The 21762-nt window shown below is 36.5% G+C and overlaps 1 protein-coding gene across 1 annotated transcript; it reads right to left on the bottom strand.

The window, feature by feature from the left end:
* Nucleotides 1-7270: 7270 nt before the first annotated feature.
* On the bottom strand, nucleotides 7271-10285 carry LOC121980902 (anamorsin homolog). Its single transcript, XM_042533174.1, has 8 exons — nucleotides 10108-10285; nucleotides 9759-9912; nucleotides 9383-9543; nucleotides 9191-9295; nucleotides 8090-8240; nucleotides 7868-8004; nucleotides 7705-7779; nucleotides 7271-7611 (listed from the first exon to the last, which is right to left on the bottom strand). Exons 2-8 carry the CDS (start codon nucleotides 9907-9909, stop codon nucleotides 7573-7575), a joined length of 819 nt encoding a protein of 272 aa, XP_042389108.1. The 5' UTR covers nucleotides 9910-9912; nucleotides 10108-10285; the 3' UTR covers nucleotides 7271-7572.
* Between the last annotated feature and the right edge of the window lie 11477 nt (nucleotides 10286-21762).

The following is a 21762-nucleotide window of genomic DNA, read 5'->3' on the forward strand; positions in this document are numbered from 1 at the left end:
TTATTGTAATATTTTAAATCAAATTATGTGGTTCACAAATTAAAAAGGGCTTGAAAGCTCATTCTCATATTGGTATATTCCCCCTTTCCACATATAAAAATGTTGAAAATAAAATAATGAAAAATAATGCATTATAACATGCATGATAAAAATTGACTTCTTGATTCAACTCTTTATTTATTTAATTATGTGCATAGTCCTCACAATATGCCTCCACCACGTTACTCTTTTTTTTTTTTTTTTTGAAAAATAAAGCATTATTACTATTATTATTATTATTGAGATATGAAAATTATTATTTTCACATGAAATTTTATGAAATGACCTTTCAAATTTCACATATTGAAGATTGTTATAGGTAGCTTATCCTCTCTGGCTACCAACCTTATTATTGCTCAAATCTTTGTATATGAAAACAACCTCTCCTTTTATTAATTTGGACTTAAATACTTAATAGGGAGCAGCTTTATAGCGATAGCCGTGTGTTTTCTTTATCCAAACTATTAACTTGAAAACTACAAAGGAACTAACAAAATAAATAAATAATAATAATAATAATTTAAATATTGCAATGGTCCTCTTTTAATTTAGCTATACAACTTAGTCTTTTAATCTAAATCCTTTTTATATTTTTATATATTCACAAACACACTAATCCATCAATAATAATAATAATGATTGTAATGTCCATTGATCCTTTTTGTGCCCTTGTACTACACATTTATGAGTGATCTTTCTTAATCAAATAGATGATCTTAATGTAATTTATATAGTTAGGACTATTCAGCACAAAATATGAGAGTTGGTCACTCTGTGTGAATGAACAGCCCATGCAAAATCTCATATGTGTGTGTGTGTATATATATATATATATATATATATATATATTTATTGAGGATTAATCTTGCAATTTACAGGACTTTAATCAATTTACTAGAGTAATGACTATTTATCATATCTCTTTAAAAAAATACAAGGAAATACCAGATTTTTTTCTTTTCCACAACTTTAAATAATGTTTTCTTTAATTTTTTTCTAATTAAATAAAATATATTTTTTTTTAAAAAAAAACATGGCTACAAAGATTTACAGGAAATTAATAGCAATAGGCTTCTGCAAGCTACAGCTACATATCACTGCCCTCATTTAATTGATTGCTCCTCCTTCCAACTTTGTTCATTGATAAAAGTGAATGCTAAAACCAAAGCAAAAAAGCCTACAACAAAGCCAACAAAAACAAATTAAAAATAAATAAATAAACAACCACAATAAAACAATTGTCTTCATTTGCACTATTTTATTACCAAATATTAATCATTGAGTTTGTTTAGTTAAGTAAATTTTGACAGTTTGTCACTCATTTAAGTCAGTTTTAATATAAAATCTCATCTATCAAGTTCTTTGATTAAATAATTTGATAAAATTGCATAAATCTGGATCTAAATTTATTTATTGTTTGGTATATTTATCAATTTATTATTAATATATTTTTTGAAAAAAAAATGAACCTGAACTTGAGGTTCTAGTCCCAATAAAAGGACTTGTAGACTGGGTCTAGAAAAGAAGACATTCATGACAATTTATACCATTCCAACTCTTTCAGTACCAATTGAATTCAATCAGTTTTTATCATACTCTTTATGAGCAAGTGAAGGCCAACATGATCTAAAACACTAGTGCAATGGTAAAATGGAATGATAAAAAGATCAAGATTTAATTTGTAAATGAGACAAATATTTTATAGATCAGTTTTTTTTTTCCTTTTTTGAGTATGTATAAGTTGTGCTCAAGATTTATCTAGTAGACAAGATTTGGTGAGGGGTAATCAATCTTATTATGTAATCAAGATTATATTAAAATATTAATTATTTTATTTAGTATAGTTCTAAAGTTGTAATGTAATGTAATCTTGATTATAAAACATAATAAAGTTTTGTAATATGGATTACATGAAGGCCAACATCATATAATCCAATTACATTCCAAACTCAATATTTAACTAAAATTTAAAAGTTAAATATACCCCTAGTTTATTTCCTGCACCAATCGATCGCTGATGTCACCGCCACCGCCGACAGAGATCGTAGGATATTTTTATCATTTTATAATAATATAATTACATTCCTTATAAAAAATAATTGATATAAAATAAAAGAATATAATTACCCTTATAATTAAATATTACATGCATAGTATACAACTCTTTCACTAAATATAGTAATATAATATTAATTACATTATATTATATTATATTATAAATTTTATTACATTATAAGCTTGATTACATTACCCCTAACCAAACTCAGCATAAGAGGAAAATAAAACACTAGATTAGAATGTATTTTTGTTTCAAAATAATAAGAGAATGAAGTTAATGGATTAGAGTCAAGAACATGTTTGGTGTTCATGTGGGAATGGTTTTGAGTTGTAAGAATCCTTCGCCATATGACTCACTTTGCAGGCATGTGGCTAAGTTTAGGCTTAATTGTCTCAATGAAAATTACTACAAAATTATCTTTTTATTAGGTTAATTATTCAAATTTTCAATAAATAATTTTGCTTAAATGCTTTGAGTCAATCAATTTTATCATGATCATGTTTGATGTCGCATCCAATTAGGTCTAATTATCATGCATATCACAACTAATACTAAATCATTAGAAGTCTAATTATCATGCATATCACAACTAACATTAAATCATTGGAGTCTCAAATTATGGCATCTAAGGGGGAGTCGATATCTCTTTCATAAATTATCTAAACTTTTTAACTCAACATATATATACTTTTTTTACTATGATTACAACATGGAAGAGATCTAGCTAGGAGGGAACACATAGTACAAAACTATAAAATTGGGACCTTTTTCTCTTACAAGTGAACCAAAAGCATTCAAATTATGGATCTAACAGTTTCTTGGTTACTTCGCAAGACTTGTCCCCCCTAGTGGTGCCCAAACTACATGATGAAAGGAAAAGAACTTAATGCGGAACGAACGAGAGATAAGATAATTAGGGTTCGAAAGAAAGGTCGGGGACCATTTTGGACTAGTAGCCAAATGCATAATCAATAATTTGATTGACGATCCCACCTCCACTATCTCCTTCCATCCTTCTCTCTTGCATTAAGATCTAGAGCCCTTGGAGGATAAGGAAGGGGGGGAACAGCATGAGGTTGGATGAACCCTCATGCCATCACTAGAAGCAATCATGGCATGCAACAAGTATTATTAATTTTATTTGGAATTGATTTTTCATTTTTTTTAAAAATTTTTTGCATATAATATGTAATCACAAGATCTTAGTGACTATATCAAACTCATACATTAAAAAGAAGAAATAAGAGATTTTTTGTTAGATCTTTGTAGCCATTAAATTAAGAATAGTACCTAGCTAGATAAAAATTCTTGCAATAAACAATTAATGAATGTGCATTTACATGATGAGAGAGATCATGCATCATCATAAACTAAAAGAACAAGCAGCACAGTTTTCACCTACATGCATTATATTTGTGATTAATTAATTCAATTTACTGATCAGTAATGAATAATACTAAAAATAATTCTGAGCTGTGTGGACCATTAATCATATGCTTTTCTTTTCCTTTTTCTCTCTTCAGAAATGGACCATTCCATGCTATTTCACTGTACCATCGTCACACTTTACCAGCAACCTCATCAGCAAAATCTTGGTCCAAAACTGTGAAGCACCATCACCATTCATGATTGTCTCCGTCCATTCTGTGGCACAATTAAGCAGCTGCCTCACCACCATCACCATTCAGCTCGACATATGCACAGTAGTACAGTCGCCAGAGGAAAGGAGAGGAGAAAAGAGAAGAGCCCTAGCTAAAAGATCAGGTTACTGAGCAACTAGCAGTGTAAAAATAGTTGAAAACCTAGGAGGATTTCGTTGGCTGGCGGACCTGCAGCTGCATGCATGGTGGCTTCTGCTGTCTCCCATTACAGGCATAACGTGGAGCCACCACCTTAATTATAAGTCTTCTTCATATATATATATCTCAACTCCTCTGCCTCTGTAAAATATGTTACTGCTGGTTTAGTTGACCTTAGCTTGCTGTATAGTACCTACGTGGTCCAGCCATTCAATGGAGATGGATGTAGCTTTACAGTAAGGATCATTCGGCCACTCAGTGAGAGGCCTAGCTGAGGGGGGACCTTAGCTTGTGAGTTGTGAGATTAATTAATTAAAGTCCCTTCCCTTCCCTTAGCTTGCTAGGTAGCTAGGTAGCTAGCTAGCTGCTTGTTGCCGAATGCTTGCATGCCTTTGTTGGAAAAGGCCGAGGATCGAGATGCCTTTCTTTCTTTCTTTCTTTCTTTCTTCCATGGAATTAAGTTGAAAAATGAACTGCAAGTACTGGCAGCTAGCTAACTAGAGAATTAAGTGGATGCAGAATTCATGCATTAAGTCTAGCTCTGTACTTGTCCTCCATTTAATTATTTTTTAAGGTCTACTTTGGATCGATCTTCAGATCATAAATTAATTAATTACTTTGTTAATTATATTCCTCTATATATATATACATACAAGATATTAATTACTTTGTTAATTATATGAGTCTAAAGTTATATAAAGACTGATTTCTTGAGCTTAATGAGGTGGATTAAGGGGTGGATTTTTTTTATTTTTATTTGTTGGGTTGGACTAGAGCCAAAGACACCCCTAAGCAAGATCAAACCCATCAATTCATTTGCTTCTTGATCTTCAAGTTGATTCGACGACTTCAAGATAATCACGGGGCTTCGAACTTCAGATTTACAATTTTATTTTGCTTCCACATTTTTCTTTTCCGATTCATATACAATCTACAATCCATGTGTAGAAATTAAAGACCATAATTCAACAAGATTAACATAGGAGAGGAGAAAAGTAAAGAAGGAATTAGCAAGGGTCCCTTTCAATTGTCGTAAAAATTAATTACGCTGTTACATGAAAAAAGGTAACTTATGAGATCAGCTTATAATCAACCGTCAAATGACTAGGATCCCTTTGGAAAGTTAGGGTGAGGAGGAGACAGGGAGGGAGGGAGGTCACATGGAAGAAGGAAGGAAGGGTACGGATAGGAATCACGCATCTAATTTTGCACGTATATACATCGCTGTCAACCAACCATCGCAATCTTAATTAGATCTCTTCCATCCCTAATTAATCACATATATAATTTAATAATACATCTCCACATTATCATTGGTTGGGGGCAACCATGTGATCTCCCTCCCCCTTTAATTCCCCCCGTTTTCTACTCATTTCTATTAATTATGTTTTAGTTAATTAATTAGACTATAATAAATATAATTTATCTCGGTAAAATTATAAATTTTCAGATTAACTAAAGGATCGTAATTAATAGGTCCCCCCAACAATAAAAAGCTTAAAAGAAAAGGGCATGAATCACATCATTGTTATTTATATATGATGGTCCCCGATCGTAATTCCATAATTAATAAATCTTATATTGATTATTTGTAATGTTTTAGGGCCTCGCCTTTAATTTGTTCCTTAAGTTATTAGAATGAATTAGATTAATTTTATTGCATGATTGGATATTTAATATTTAAAGTCTAGGTTTTATAGGAAATTATTATTTAATAAAAAATGATAATATATTGGCGATTAAGGTGGAATGAGTTTTATGTATACTTGTGTGTCATTTTGAAGGGGAATCAGGTAACGTGCATGTGCCTGTCCCATCGAGTTATAATATTTGTTTTTCCTTTTTAAAGGAAAATAAAAACAAATTTTTATTATATTATATGAAGGTTGTTTTGAGATTGGGGATATATAAATATATATTTACGTGAAATAATATGGCAAATAATATCGTGATATTTAAAGTGAACATATGGTTTAAGTTTAATGTCTCTTTTTCTTTTACTATTTTGACAGCAATTTAAATTTGTTTTTTTATTTTAAATTACATAAAATTATGTAAAATATGATCGGCAACAGATTAAGAGTTAAACTACATCTCACTTTTTTTATATGATAATGATGTAATTAAATATTAAATAAAAGGAACAATAAAATCTATCTCATTTATTCTCAATTTATTATCAGCGCGAAGTGCATGAAATATAAAATTTATTATTCTATTTTTATTTTTTTAAAATGTAATATTCCAAAGGGGGGGGGGAATGAGCAAAATGAAATATTCTCCCAATAATGATTTGAAAATCTTAGCACAGTCTAATCGCTGTCGGCAATAATCTTTGCATGGGGTTGGCTGAGCAAATTCCATATATTTCTCCTAGATCTTCTCTTCTCCTCTTCTCTTCTCTTCATTTAAACAATAGTAATGATTGAAAGAGACTGTACAACTACATTTTGCCTCAAGGTCCACACACCGACGAATCTGTCTGCTAGTTTTATCTTCATGGTCAGCCTTTAGTTTAATTTTTTGCCGAATCATCGTTAATTTGTGTCATTCGACTGATGAAGAATTTCAGTGCGATGAAATGGTTTGCATTAATCGGTGATATGAACAAGGCCTGGACTCATGTTCTTGAGATGGAATTAAGCTCTGGTCCATTGATTTGAAGGCGATGCGAAATAATTATAGTGATGTGACAGTGGGGATATGTGAGGGTGCCCTAAACTGCATCGGCTAGCTGTGACTTAAAGGTCAAGCTAATAAGTGATTTTAAGGTTGTTTCTTCTTTTTGGAAGTTGATAATGATGGGTTGGTGAGGAGCAACACAAGCTCTTGCTGGTCCAAGCTTTTTTTTTTTTTTCAAATTTGACTTCTCGAATCTTTTCGAGGGTTGTTTCATGTAGGGCACAAAAGAAGAGGAATCGCTGGAGTACTTGAAAAGAAGGTTTGAAGTGATGTGAGAAAATCAAGCTGAGACAAGAGAGTTAGTTAGTTGTTCGTGCTAGGCTAGCTATTGCGGTCCTAGGGCGCCCTAGTTACTACTTGCCTTTGCCTTGTTTTCAGTCTCACAATTGCCATCGCTCTCCTCACCGTCATTGTTATCAAGTCGTGTTTAGTACTGAATATTAAGAGTAGCGTGCGTTTGATTTAGGTTGTACTACTGCATTGAAGGCCTGTATGTTCATCGTCTTGTTGAGCGCAAAGAGTTAGGAGCCAACGGTATGGCAAACAAACAAGCTGAGATTTATTTTCTCAATAGATATTTCACTTTTCTCTTGTACCATCTTTTTTACACAACGGAGAAATCAATTGTTTGAACAAATCACAACATACCGCATGCAATATTAACAGGGCAAGTGCAGACAATATAACCAGAAACGGTTTAACTTGCAGCTATCGTAGAAATGCCACTTGAAAGACATTGTAAGTTGCATGACAAAGTTCACACTATGCTTGTTTCACCAAAACTATTTCATGCAAACAACACATACACGATCAAGACTCCTTTTTTTCTTCTTTTTTGTATATATTTCATGACACACAAAAACCATCCAATTTGCATGCAACCGCGACTGTTCAACAGAATCATTTCAAAATGCCTAGTTTCAGAGATCTGAAAGCAAACTTGTCTATGGTCTTCACCGGAGACTACAAACAATAGATCATGCTTCTCACGGATCAAAAATCAGCAGCTAGGAAATTTGTTGATAGAGATACCTGAAATAACACAGAGCAATGAGCATGAGTTCAGATTTCGGAGAGGGATGTCAAATTTGAACCCAAGTAAAACCAGAAAGCTCCAAACTTCACCTTTTCACCAAGTTTGAAAGGAGGAAGGCCTTTGTACGGACATGTGCCACAGCGAAATGCATCACCAAGACCACACTGCGCAATTGCAAAAGGTTATCAAAAGGAAAAGTGGGAAATTTTGAGGGGCTTCAAACAAGTTACGAGAATGTGAACAAATGTTTACATTGCCACATGCTGATTGAGGATTATTTATCTGGTCAGCGGTCAGACCCAGCTTCAGCACTTTTGCTTCTTCCTCTGCCCGACCACAAGTGCAGCTCTTGCAGGCTTTCCTTGTCTTCCCAACTTCACAATCTCCAACTGCATTGGGAAATCAATCATAAGCCAATTTTTGGCAACCCTAGAGTAAAATAAAGACAGCAAGTATTATAGACAAATAGCTAACCTTGAGCCAACTGTGGTTTCTTCAAGTCCTCCTCCGATAAAAGATTATCCTCATCAATTAGATCTGAGTCATCATCAATTTGAATTTTTGGAACTGTTTTCTTTAGGGAGAATGATGATCCCACTGACCAAGATGCCTTTTTTCCCTTGATCTGCATCAAATTGTCAACAACAAAAAAAAAGACAACAGTGAGTGGCAAGTATCCAATCAACAATAAATGATGAAACTCAAACTCAAATACAAGTGCCACAACTCAAGATTCCATTTTATCTTGATCTGCATGTGCATCAATTTGTTAATAACAATGAAGACAAAAGTGAGCATATATAAGCCTTTGAAATCAACAATTATCTACCAAAAAAATAAATAAAACAATTTTCAGTCACTTCGATATGTTCATTTTTTTTTCATATTATGACCAACACAACCAGTATGCAAGGGTGGATTAGTTGTACCAGGTAGATAAGAATTAAATACCAGAGCATATTGACATTACAACCACTAAGCAAGGTCTAAATAGTGACACATATATGAACCAAGCGAGTAACAGCAGTAACTGCACAACACTGCTCTCTCTCCTATCCTATGGCATGCAATGAATCTGAACTGGTGCAAGTACTGGCCAATACAACCAATATGTACAATTATTAATTTTAAGCAGTCAAGTTAAATATAAAACTATATCCAACATCAGATTAATGTAAGTTATGCTGCTTATCCATTGATAACTACAAAACATGAATGATGAATCCATTGACAAATTACAATCCTTAAGCTCACGAAGGTCATGACAGGTTGCAAAGACTTAAGTGACTCAATAATATGAATATGCTAGGTAAGACATACTCAAGCTATGCTTTGACAGACTAATCAAGTATAGTGTTAGGCCTCCATAAATGAAAACCTTCGGCAGTTCTTAAAATGGCTGTTTCAGGAATATATATCTCTCAGTAAGAATAATACGTATCTAATTGCAATTTGTTGTCATTAAATGATTAGTGAGGTTACAATTATGTTACTCTGTTCTTGCCAATACATGGATCCTAACACAGAAAAGAAAGATGCCTCAGGGTATAAGTTGAGTTGAAAATTTGAACTTACACTAAATGATTGAAGCTGTTCATTGGGTAGAAAAGATTTTACTTCCAAAGCTTGTACTTCTAAAAATCCTTCCATCAACAGCTTTCGTTCAATTGTGGAGGTTTGCTGCAACAGAAGCAACAACATAAACATCCACTCTAGCTTTCTAAGATACAAAAGATGCACCATATCCCATCATCTATGAATTCTTACCTTATATTCACTCTGATCATAAAAAGCCTGTACTAAAACAGCTCCACCAGGTTTGAGCACTCTAGAGATCTCCTCGACCCATTTTTCATCAACAAGTTCAGGTGACTCAGAGACTGACACAACCAAATCAAGCGAACCAGACTCCATGGGTAACTTTCCTCCTGCAACCAATCATTGATCATAATTAATTATCATTGCACGCCGTTACAAGATCACTTAGAATCATGCTGTCTAAATTTAGAACGAGATAGAACAGGTAAAGTGATGAAGAAAAAAGCACATAAAAGTGATGATATAACAAGAATTGGACAATTGCATTGCCGCAAGGAAAGCAGTCAATCCCAAAAAAGAAAGAACGAAAGAAATAACAACTTACCCAACGAGGCCGCTAGGGTTATGACGAGCACGTCGTCTCGAGCAACCCAACCCAACCCAAGACTCGAATCACTTACAGAATCGAGCACTACGTTGACAGGGATGAAGACATTATCCGTCAGAAGAAGAGCTCGTTTCCTGGTCTCCGACATTTCCTAACCAATAAATTAAAAATAAGAAACAGATCGTGGAAAACTCAATATAAACAGAATAGGAATATTAATAGCAGCAATTCTAACATAAACATAAAGGAAAAAGCAGAAATTTGTGGAAAACAAATGTATAGAAAAATCCGCCCATTTTGGGGGCAGATCCAAGCAGAACGACGAGGTTCAAACAGGACAACGAACCAGCAAGATTGAAAATCGAGTAAAACTTTCTAAAGGGAGATCAAGGAGGCAGTCTTGGATCCTCGGAAGCGAATTCGAACCCTCGAAAGGCAAAGACCGATCTCCGAAGATGGCGACGGCCGCCGCTTCGCGTTCGCGTGATTTCGATCTGCGACTCGCTTTAATTTCCAGAGCTCTAAATATTTCTTTCTTTATTCTTACTTGGACGGCAAGGCGGAACGTCGACGGATCGGACGGCCAGGATGAGAGCGTAATTCAAAACGGGATTCTCGGTTTCGACGAAGGCGGTTACCGCATCGCCGTGCATTCCACGCGGCCGCTTTGTTATGCGTCAACGCATCCAACGGTCCAAAATGAAGTAGTATCGTGATGGGAAAAAAAAACACCAAGGAAAAGCCCATAGCAAATTTGCTTCTTTTTGGTTTAACATACTCCTTTCTTAGGCCAGTTCGGATCCTCTGGACCAGGGAACCCTGGACCACCCCTGGACCACAAAACCCATATAAAACGTGTATCACGCGCAAGGCACGTGCACGCCCGAAACTCAACTCACGCGAAACGCAAGCATTGGCAGTAGAAACACTCGCGCAGAAACGCACCCATTTGCTTGCAGCCCTAACCTCTCGCGATTCTTCCACCTCCGCGCTCCGCCGGCGACCAGGGAACCCAGACCCTGGCCCCTCCCCAACGCCCACCTCCAGCGTCGGCGACGAAGTGACAGCGTCCCCGACGGTCTTTTGGTTCCGCGACTCACGCAGAAACCAACTGGGATCCTCCGGCGGCGATGACACAGTTCCCTAACTCCTCTGAGGCACAGCCCTGCCCGCGACCGGCGACGGCCCAAGCTCTTCCACCATTAGGGCTGATTTCCCATTTGCTGGTGTGAACAAGTTCGGCCTCCAACAAACGTGAGTAATTCTGGTCTCTGAAAGTTGACTTTAAAGAGACCAACTAGTCTATTGGTTCATAGGATTCATTGGAATTAGTTCCAATCAAATGTAAGACCTTCAATGCCATCTTATGTTACAGAAAATTGATGCTCTTCTATTATTATCTTCACCTTTCCATGTAATCTTGAGGTTAGTTCTTATGTAACATTCGTTTGAATGTTTTGTTTCTGATTTACTTATACTCTCTATTATCTTCACCTTTCCATGTAATCTTGAGCTTAGTTCCATTCGTTTGATGCTCTTCTGTTTTTGTCTCTATCAGTTTTGTACTTTGGTTGCTGCAAGGTCACAGTAACAAGTAGTTTCATCTCCTTTTTCAAATTCAGGAATGATAAATGGCGTGCAAGTAAATTAGCAGTATCACCAATTCTTATAATTAGCCTTGACCAATCCCTTGTTTTGCAAAAGTAATGGAATAGAAACCGTTAAATTTTGTTGGAACTTTGAAGTTATAAACAAGCTTATTTCTTTAATGTTCATGTTGAAGTTATAAGAACAGATTTGAAATTCTGATCTTGGTTATGTGAACGATCAGTAGCAAATTAAGGATTGGAATTTATTAATAGGATCAAAGAAATTATCATGGAGGGTGAATCTACAAGTTGTCGTCGTTTGAATTTTGAAGGAAATGAGGATATGTGGGAAGTTGACTTTGATGATATTGATGAAGGTAATAGAAATCATATTGGGAATGTATTGAGCTTTAGTATATCAAATTTTCCTTTTTACCCATCTTGCTTTATTTGTTTGCTTGTATAGGCTTGAACATTGAAACCGATTTGGATATACCACAACTAGGATTGGAATTTGAGACAGAAGAAGATGCATATCAATTTTATTTGGCATATGCTAAAAAGGTTGGATTTGGTGTAAGGAGAGGTAGAATCCACAAGGATGAATCGGGTAAATTACTTGATAGGGTCTTTTATTGTTGTGCCCAAGGTAAAGAGGAAAAGACAAACGAGATCTTTATGTCAAAGCAAGTCGTGATGAAACAAGGTTTGGTTGTGAGGCTAAAATGAAGATTTGTAATCGGAAAAAAAGCAAGTTTACTGTGGTACAGTTTGTTAAAGAGCATAATCATTATCTCTCAAGTCCAAACAAAACGCACCTCTACAGAAGTCATAGGAATATATCTTCTTCTACAGCGATACAGATTGAGATGGCAAGTGATGTGGGAATCCCCCCAAAATCATCTCATTATCTTATGGTGAGGCAAGTAGGTGGGAGGGAGAATTTAGGATTTATTCCTCAAGATTATAAAAACTACTTGCGATCCAAAAGAACAATAAATATGAGAGTTGGGGATACAGGGGGTGCATTGGAATATCTGCAGAAAATGTAATTCGAGGATCCTAATTTTTTTTATGCTATCCAAGTTGATGAAGATGATTTGATTACTAATATTTTTTGGTATGATGTTAAGATGAGAGCTGATTATGCAAATTTTGGAGATGTTGTTTGCTTTGACACAACCTATAGAAAGAACAATGAAGGTCGACCAATTGCATTGTTTGTAGGTGTTAATCATCATAAACAATCCATACTATTTGGTGCCGCTTTATTATATGATGAAACCAGTTTGACTTTTGAGCGGTTATTTGATACATTAACTAGAGCTATGGGTGAGAAAAAGCCAACTACTATTCTTACAGATCAAGATGCAGCAATGGCAAAGGCGTTAGCTTCCAGATGGCCTGAAACACATCATCGTTTGTGCATTTGGCATATTTATCAAAATGCTGCCATACATTTGAATGGAGTTTTTTCTATGTTTAGAGATTTTGCTAAAGATTTTGCCTCATGTATATATGATTTTGATGAAGAGGAAGATTTTATTTCAGCATGGAACATGATGTTAGCCAAGTATGCACTTGAAGACAATGATTGGTTGAGGCGCATGTACAACATCAAGGAAAAATGGGCTTTAGTATATGGACGAAAAATGTTTTGTGCAGATATGACTACAACCCAAAGAAGTGAAAGCATGAATATGTTGGTGCAGCGGAGACTGGCAAGAGGGGGATGAATTGCTAAAAAAAAACAAACTATACCCTCCTCGGATTTCAACTCAGAATTTAAATCAGCAACTAAATTAATGAAACAGAAAAAGAAACACGAATGGAAAAGAACCAGAGATTTAACCTGGTTACAACCAAGGAGGTTGTTAATCCAGGACAATAGAAAAGCGTAGTAAGAAAAATCTCCTTCTCTGAAGGCGGAGAAGCCTTTTACACTTTTGAAGCTCACTAGTTGCTTAGGAATTGCTAACAGATTGATTGCTTGAGTTGTTTTGTAATTCCTAGCTCCAGGGGCCTTTAAATAGCCTCTGGAAATTCTATCCCGAGGGTCCAAGGCGCCTCCAACAAGGTTCAAGGCGCCTCCACAGCTCGGTCAGCGGATAGAACTCTATCCGAACGTAAACGGTCATTTTGACCTGTTGAAGGCGCCTCCAACCAGGCTGAAGGCGCCTCCAGCCTGGCTGAAGGGTTGGAGGCGCCTCCAAGCTGGCAGCTCAGCTCCTTTGAGTTCGTTTCCAGCTTGTTGCGACTTCCGATGCTCCGATCTTTTGGGTGATTGTGGCTAACCGAAATAGGGCTCACCCGAACCCAGTTTCCGGCCTTCCTCGAGCAGCCTTCCGTCCCGGCTTAACGTCCCTCGAACGTCGCGCACGCTCTTCACGCCCACCGGAGTACTCTTCCGCAGCTTTCTCGTCCTTCGGACGCACCGAGCCCGTCGGCTCCCTTCCCGTGCCGTCCTTCTCGCTAGCTGCGTCTTCCGCTCGACTTCCTGTGTTCCTAAGCTCCTGCACACTCAGACACAGGGATCAAACACAGCAGGACCTAACTAACTTGGTTGATCACATCAAAACTACCACGGGGTCCAACAATCTCCCCCTTTTTGATGTGCATCAACCCAAGTTCAAGTTAGGGTTAAACTAGACATAAAAAGTAATTTTAAAGAAAAATTACTAAACTAACAAGTTATGCATAATTTTTGCGTAAAATTGCAACACTTTTTATAAAAATAATAACAGAAATGTTAAATTTTTTTCTAACTCCCCCTAAACTTGTACTTTTCTCTCCCCCTTTGATCACAGCAAAAATGGGGTTAAGAAAATATGAAACAAATAAGTTAAGTGAAATGCATAGAATTTAGTTAAATTCTAAGTTATTTTTTAAAAAAAATAATCTTCTAAGTTAAATTTTTGAATTTTCTGGAAAAAATTTTCTAGGGAAAAAAAAATTTCTCAGTCAAATTGAATTTTTCTACAAAAAAAAATTTAAGTCAAATTTTTGAATTTCCAGAAAAAAATTTCTAAGTCAATAAAAATTTCAAGTCAATAAATTTTTTTTTTTTAATTTTCACAATCTGACATTCTAGAATTTTAAAAAGATTTAAAAACTTTTAAAGCATTATTTGATTCTAGTTTAATGCTTTTTCAAAAACGTTAATTAAACATTTTCTTCCAATATTTTAGCTTCCAGGTCGTGGCGAGGCACTAGACCTTCTTGGTTATTGGAGCAACAACCACTTCCTTAGACAAAACTTCCATAAAGAATTTCAATGTTTAATTCTCTCACTATAAGCTTTTAATTTTTGAAAAATTAATTAAGCACAGATTTTGGAACCCAATAGAGGTTCCTTCCTACAGGATTATTCAAAAATCTAAGGGGTACATAGTTTCTTGGTATTTTTCTAAGTTGACCTTGATGTTTCCTTATATACCAATTTAATTTACCATAAGTCCTAATTTTTTACTTTGGAAATTTCTTTAAGTGTGCATCATTTTTCAATTTCTAATTTTAAATTTTCATTTTCTGATTTTAGATGATCATACATTTCTAACGGGCATGCTCTTGCTAAGTTCAATTTTAGTTCAGCATTCTCTTTTTCTAATTGCTCTAACTCTTTAGAAAGAGACTTGATAAATTTGAAAGATTGAGTTGTGGTTAGATTGCGTACCTTACTTACCTGGTCTGGTGACGCTCCCCCTTCACTGCTGCTTTCTTCTTCTGATGTTCCTCCCCCTTCATCGATGCTCATCTCTGAGCTGGACGTTTCTTCTTTCTGATGGTTGGCCATCAGTGCTAGTCCCGAGAATTCTTCGACTTCCGATTCGGAGGATGACGAATCTGACCAAGTGGCCTTCAGATTCTTGTGCTTGGAGGGTTCTGGTTTCTTGTATTTTGGCTTTGCCTTTTCTTTCTCCTTTCTCTTTAGCTTTGGACAGTCATCTTTGATGTGTCCCTCTTCGTTGCAGTTGTAGCAGCGAACCGTCCTCTTCTTTCGATCATGCCTCTGCGATTTAAATTTATTAGTACTAAAAAATTTATTGAAGCGTTTTACCAGTAGTGCCGCTTCTGATTCGTCGACTGAGGCTTCAGAGTCAGAACTGTTTATTTTTGCCTTTAGGGCAATGTTCTGACTTGTCTTCTTTGCTTCGTTGGGTTCTGAAACTCGAGATTCGTGAAGTTCAAAAGTAGAAAATAATTGTTCTAAAGTACTTACCTCGAGATCCTTAGAGATGTAATACGCATCTACTAAGGAAGCCCACTCTGGAGTTCTAGGGAAGGCGTTGAGCGCGTACCGGATGGAGTCCCGGTTGGTTACCTCTTCTCCAAGGTTCGTTAGTTGCATTATTAGCTCCTTGATTCTCGCTTGGAGTTGCGCTACCTTCTCGCCTTGGTTCATCCGGAGGTTCGTTAACTGGTTCCGGAGGATGTCGCGCTTCGCTAGCTTTGCTTCGGAAGTACCTTCGTGTAGTTCCAGGAATTTTTCCCAGAGATCTTTCGCTGAGACGTAGCTTCCGATCCGATTTACTTCTTGTGGTGGCAGCACGCTAAGCAGGTGGAACTCCGCCTTTCCGTTGGCGACGAAATCGGCTTGCTCCTTCTTGCTCCATGTGTTTTCTTCTTTGTCTTTCGGCGCTGCAAAATCATATTTCATTGTAATAAGAATATCAAAATCCATTTTGAAAAATACCTCCATTTTACGCTTCCAGGTGGCGAAGTCTCCGTCAAACTTCGGAGGATGGATGTTTGCTCCGGCCATCGTCTTGATCGTAGTGCTTCAGTTGGCGGTTAGTCCTTCTGAGGCGATCAGGCTCTGATACCACTTGTTGGTGCAGCGGAGACCGGCAAGAGGGGGATGAATTGCTAAAAAAAAACAAATTATACCCTCCTCGGATTTCAACTCAGAATTTAAATCAGCAACTAAATTAATGAAACAGAAAAAGAAACACGAATGGAAAAGAACCAGAGATTTAACCTGGTTACAACCAAGGAGGTTGTTAATCCAGGACAGTAGAAAAGCGTAGTAAGAAACATCTCCTTCTCTGAAGGCGGAGAAGCCTTTTACACTTTTGAAGCTCACTAGTTGCTTAGGAATTGCTAACAGATTGATTGCTTGAGTTGTTTTGTAATTCCTAGCTCCAGGGGCCTTTAAATAGCCTCTGGAAATTCTATCCCGAGGGTCCAAGGCGCCTCCAACAAGGTTCAAGGCGCCTCCACAGCTCGGTCAGCGGATAGAACTCTATCCGAACGTAAACGGTCATTTTGACCTGTTGAAGGCACCTCCAGCCTGGCTGAAGGCGCCTTCAACCTGGTTGAAGGCGCCTTCAAGCTGGAGGCGCCTCCAGTCAGTTGGAGGCGCCTCCAAGCTGGCAGCTCAGCTCCTTTGAGTTCGTTTCCAGCTTGTTGCGACTTCCGATGCTCCGATCTTTTGGGTGATTGTGGCCAACCGAAATAGGGCTCACCCGAACCCAGTTTCCGGCCTTCCTCGAGCAGCCTTCCGTCCCGGCTTAACGTCCCTCGAACGTCGCGCACGCTCTTCACGCCCACCGGAGTACTCTTCCGCAGCTTTCTCGTCCTTCGGACGCACCGAGCCCGTCGGCTCCCTTCCCGTGCCGTCCTTCTCGCTAGCTGCGTCTTCCGCTCGACTTCCTGTGTTCCTAAGCTCCTGCACACTCAGACACAGGGATCAAATACAGCAGGGCCTAACTAACTTGGTTGATCACATCAAAACTACCACGGGGTCCAACAGAATAGTATTGTGAAAAAATATGTCACTTATAAACACAAGTTTTTAGACTTTTTCAGTCACTTCCAAAGGCTTCTTGATGATCGTCGATATGAGGAATTAAAATCTGATTTCAAATCAAATACAACTGTTCCCTATTTAATATTTCCAATTGAGATTTTAAAACATGCTAGTGAAATTTATACTCCTGAGGTATACAAGTATTTTCAACAGGAGTGGTGCTTATCTCATGATTCTAATCTTGAAATTTGTGAGGATGTTGATACATTTGCAAAATATAAAGTTACTCCTCACAAAAAGAAAAACCATCATATAGTTACACTTGATAAGAAGTGTGAAAAGATTGAGTGTAGCTGTAGAAAATTTGAATTTGCTGGGATTTTGTGTTCTCATATTCTGAAAATATTTACGTGGAATAATATCATGAAGATCCCAAGTGATTATGTATTGAAAAGGTGGACAAGAAAAGCAAAAATTGGATATTTTGGAGTAAATGATTCAATGGCCAACAATGCTAGTTTGGATCCAAAAGTACTTCAAAACATCCGTTACAAAGAGTTGTGTGGGTTGAATGTTCAATTGGTTACCAAGGCAACAGAAAGGGATGACACCTACATGTTTGTTAAAGATGCTATGTTGAGCTTGTGTAAGATAGTGGATGATAAATTACAAGTTAATGAATCAAATGTCCAACAATTAAATGTGAGCCAAGCATCCAGGGAATTTGATTATGGTGAAGGGAACTCTACTGGAGTAAAAGGGATTAAAATGAAGAAAAAAACGGTGTCAGGTAAGAGGTTGAAAGGTGGGTTAGAAAAGCTTTCAAGGAAAAGAAAAGCAACGAGGAAAACAAACCAAGCTTCAACAATTGTAATGGTTTCTATTCTTTAACTTCGCAAATTTTGTTTATTTGGTATTATTTGTTGTAACTAAAATCATTCTATTTTTTATAACACAGGGTGTAGATCAAAGTATTTCCACCGTGGGCAGCGTACAATGTGACCGGATCATTCACCAAGTCGGTATTTGTTTTACTTATGTTAATCTAAGATAGTTTATGTTATAACTATCTAAGAATGTATTTTATTTTTTTATTTTAGCCTATAAATTCTGTGCCAACAATTGGTAGCTTTGTTGGTAGTTTCAATATGACTGAGACTCAATTTCCACCATTATTGGCATCACAACTTTCTCAGGTATATATACATCTTAGTTATCACAAGTTTCTTTAAGTCTGAATGAAATTTATAATATCTGTCTGAATCTTGTTGTTTCAATCTGTATGAACTTTCTGAGCAAATTTGACCTACATTGTACTTTTGCTGCCGATGCTTTGGCCTTGTATAAAGTTAAATGCTGCAATTTATTCAACGTTGTATGTACCTGCATTTCTATTGATAAGCACTGTTGTATGGACCTGCAATTTATTCAATTGTTTCGGCTTCCTTTATCGGTGATTTGGTTATGTCATAATCACTTGTAATTCTTGCTGATGTGTGCAGTTTACAGTTGTTTCGGCTTCCTTTATTGTTTCGGCTTCCTAATAGTTTACAGTTGTTTACTGTTATAGGTGCAATCCCCATTTGTGCAATTTGCTAGACCACCTCGTGCGGATTCCTTCCCTTAGACAGTAACGATCTCGTATGTGCCTATGTCTATTTATATGTGCACCTGAAATACTAGTTAATTTATTGATATGATTTCCTTTCTTGATAGGTTCCAAATACTTTAGGTTCCAACTAATCTATTGTTTAGTTGCTTTGTGAACAGGGAGTTTGGTTCATTAAGAAATTTTAGAAATAAATCTCTGTTTGAACTGAGAACATCCAGCGCATCTTGACAGGCAAGTATCATTTTTATCTCGTTCTGATTACCTTCACAGCTTCCCCTCTTTTGAGTTGATTTCTGCCAAACTTCATTTGCACCATCTTATTCTTTTTGATGATCAGATTGATGAGACTGAGAAGGAACAACTTATTGGGACTTATTTTGGCTATCTTCTGGGCATGGCTGAGGTTTTAGTTCATCATCAAGACCCATCAATCGAGCAACAACACTGAGTGGTTTCTTCTTAGACTTTATGTCTGTTGACATCTCTTGAACTATCAGCATCTTCACTGGTCTTCCAGACATCTTGCTTGAAAAATTCTGGTCAATGTTTTTAGTATTTGTCCTCTTTTTGACAATGGAGATGTTTTTACTATTTGTTTGAACACAAGGTCAATGTTACCTGATGTTAAAGATGTTATATTAGCTTGGCCTGAAGTTCAACCCAGCTGATGTTAAAGATGTTAAAGATGCACATTATTGATTCTATGTTATGTTATATAATTTGGACCATCACAGAACTAATGGACTTCTTGATATTTTGAATGAGTTTTGTTGTTGTGTGATTAGTTTTCATCCCTTCAGCCTCTTGCTCCAAGCCTTGTTCCTTTCGCTTTCATATTTGGTTTTATGACTAGCTGCAAATAGCAAAAAAATCTCGTTGCGGATTTTCCGCAGATGGAAGAGGAATTCTGCATCACAGCCAAAGATTTGGTGAAGAAGTTGAACTCGGCTTTCAGGCATATCATGTGAGATTCTCACTGGTTTTTGCAGCATGTTTTTGCCCCTATTGTCTTGTCTTCAGATAAAGCTACTTCCTCCTCTCTTAATTTTCTTTTTGCATGGTTAAGCTACTGATCATGTTTTTTAGAAGAAGAGAAGAATGGAGTATTCATTTGTCTTCTTTTAATAGTATTTTTGAGGACGTCAATTGAGTTTTCTTAACCTTTCTTATCTTCCCTTCCTTAAAGTCTCTCTCTGGTTCAAATTAAGTCAATGATGTTAGGACCTTCAAAATGATGTTAGGACCTTTGATCATGTTGTGGATCGGTCAGACCGATCCATAGCCCTCTGGACCGATCAGGACATATCCTGATCGGTCTTGGAGGCTTCTGATCGGTCTGTGGATCGATCAGAGATCGGTCCACAGACCGATCCCCTATTGTTCTCTGAATCCCATCTGATCGGTCTACAGACCGATCAGATAACTTACAGTGAGAACTACTGTTTGGTTACTGATCGGTCACCAAACCGATCAGATAACCCACGTAACGCTACTGTTTGGTTACTGATCGATCACCAAACCGATCAGATAACCACAGTATCACTGGATCGGTCTACAGACCGATCCAATACCCATGTGGATTTAGGTTACTGATCGGTCACCAGACCGATCAGATAACCACAGTATCACTGGATCGGTCTGCAGACCGATCCAATACCCATGTGGATTTAGAGCTTCCTGATCTCGCAGGACCAAAAAAACAGTACAACAAGCAGAAAAATGAACTTCAAATCTATTAAGAAGAAACAACACATTGTTTACTAAATCAAGATGAATCACAGATACAACATTCGACCACAGAAGATTACAGTGCAAATCACAACAACACAAAACTATTCATATAAATATCAGTCAACTGGTTCTTACAAACAGTTAATTTGTCATATTACAATAACAACATTACTTAACACTAATTAACAAGACCGAACTAATAAAGTAATAAGGTAAACGGCCAAAAGAGTCAGATTTACTATAACTAATATCCAAACCACTGATGGTACATTTGAATTTCTTAGATTATGCTCACGAGAAGCAATGGGTTCACTACCTAACCTTGACTCTATTTTTCCTAACCTTCCACGGCATATTTCACTGTTGTCTTCATCAGAAAAAGTATCGGTTACCACCCACTTTTGCCAGCCATGCTGCCCACATCGATAATACCTCCTTCCGGGATTTTTGCTCGATCTAGAAACACAAACCACTGTTCTTTGTCCGCAATCCCTGCATGGTACATATTCAAATTTTGTATTGTCGATGGAGTTGTAACTTGATGATGCCATGAAATACCAACCTATTAAGCAAACAAGAATTACTTAAGTTCAAATATTTTTTAATGTTCATAGATTGTATGCTAAATAAATAAAAAAATAAATAAATAAGCTCAAAGTTATAATTCAAAGTTGTAAACAATGAGTTACTTGATGTTGAGTACAGATTGGAACTTGATGTTGAATTTGAATTCAGTGCTGCAATCTGAATACAAATTATTTCCAATCATCAGAGTTACTTGATGTTGATGTTCTTATAACTTCAATATCAACATTAAAGGCGAAACCTATATTATGCATAAGCAATTAACAGTTAAACTCAAATCAACAGTATAACTTCAAAGTATTAGAATATGTTACAACAAACAGTTAAACAGTTATTCTTGCGTAGCATTCAATCCTACTTTCATGTGCATGCAACAAACACACAAACACAGAATATACACAGATACATATATAGCAGGCTAATCACTGTTACAACCACATTCCAATATCATATGGTAATCCATAATATATAATAGCACAATATAAAGATGTAAAATGTTTCAAACAATGTCAGTTATATTTTGTTTTTGTAAAGAGTAATTTGTACATGTGCTGTATCATGTAGGGAATTAATCAACAACATTCAACTAAAATTGGCATATGCAGAACTCAAACAATTAAATAGTTAGGAATTCAAGCAAAGACAGTAAAATAGAAAACAAGCTTTCGTTGCCACAAACTGTCAGAACTTTGTAAAATCCATAGTTATAAGACTATGGTTACTTGCATAAAGCTC

The sequence above is a fragment of the Zingiber officinale genome, chromosome 5A (assembly GCF_018446385.1).
Source record: "Zingiber officinale cultivar Zhangliang chromosome 5A, Zo_v1.1, whole genome shotgun sequence".
Lineage (NCBI taxonomy): Eukaryota > Viridiplantae > Streptophyta > Magnoliopsida > Zingiberales > Zingiberaceae > Zingiber > Zingiber officinale.

What these genes read in the sequence shown, in the direction of transcription:
- LOC121980902 (XM_042533174.1), bottom strand. Translation starts at nt 9,909, where the DNA reads ATGTCGGAGACCAGGAAACGAGCTCTTCTTCTGACGGATAATGTCTTC. An exon ending in AACAGCTTCAATCATTTAGT is followed by an intron (nt 8,241 to 9,190) that starts GTAAGTTCAAAT and finishes AATTTGATGCAG; the next exon opens with ATCAAGGGAAAAAAGGCATC. An exon ending in CTCAATCAGCATGTGGCAAT is followed by an intron (nt 7,780 to 7,867) that starts GTAAACATTTGT and finishes GCAATTGCGCAG; the next exon opens with TGTGGTCTTGGTGATGCATT.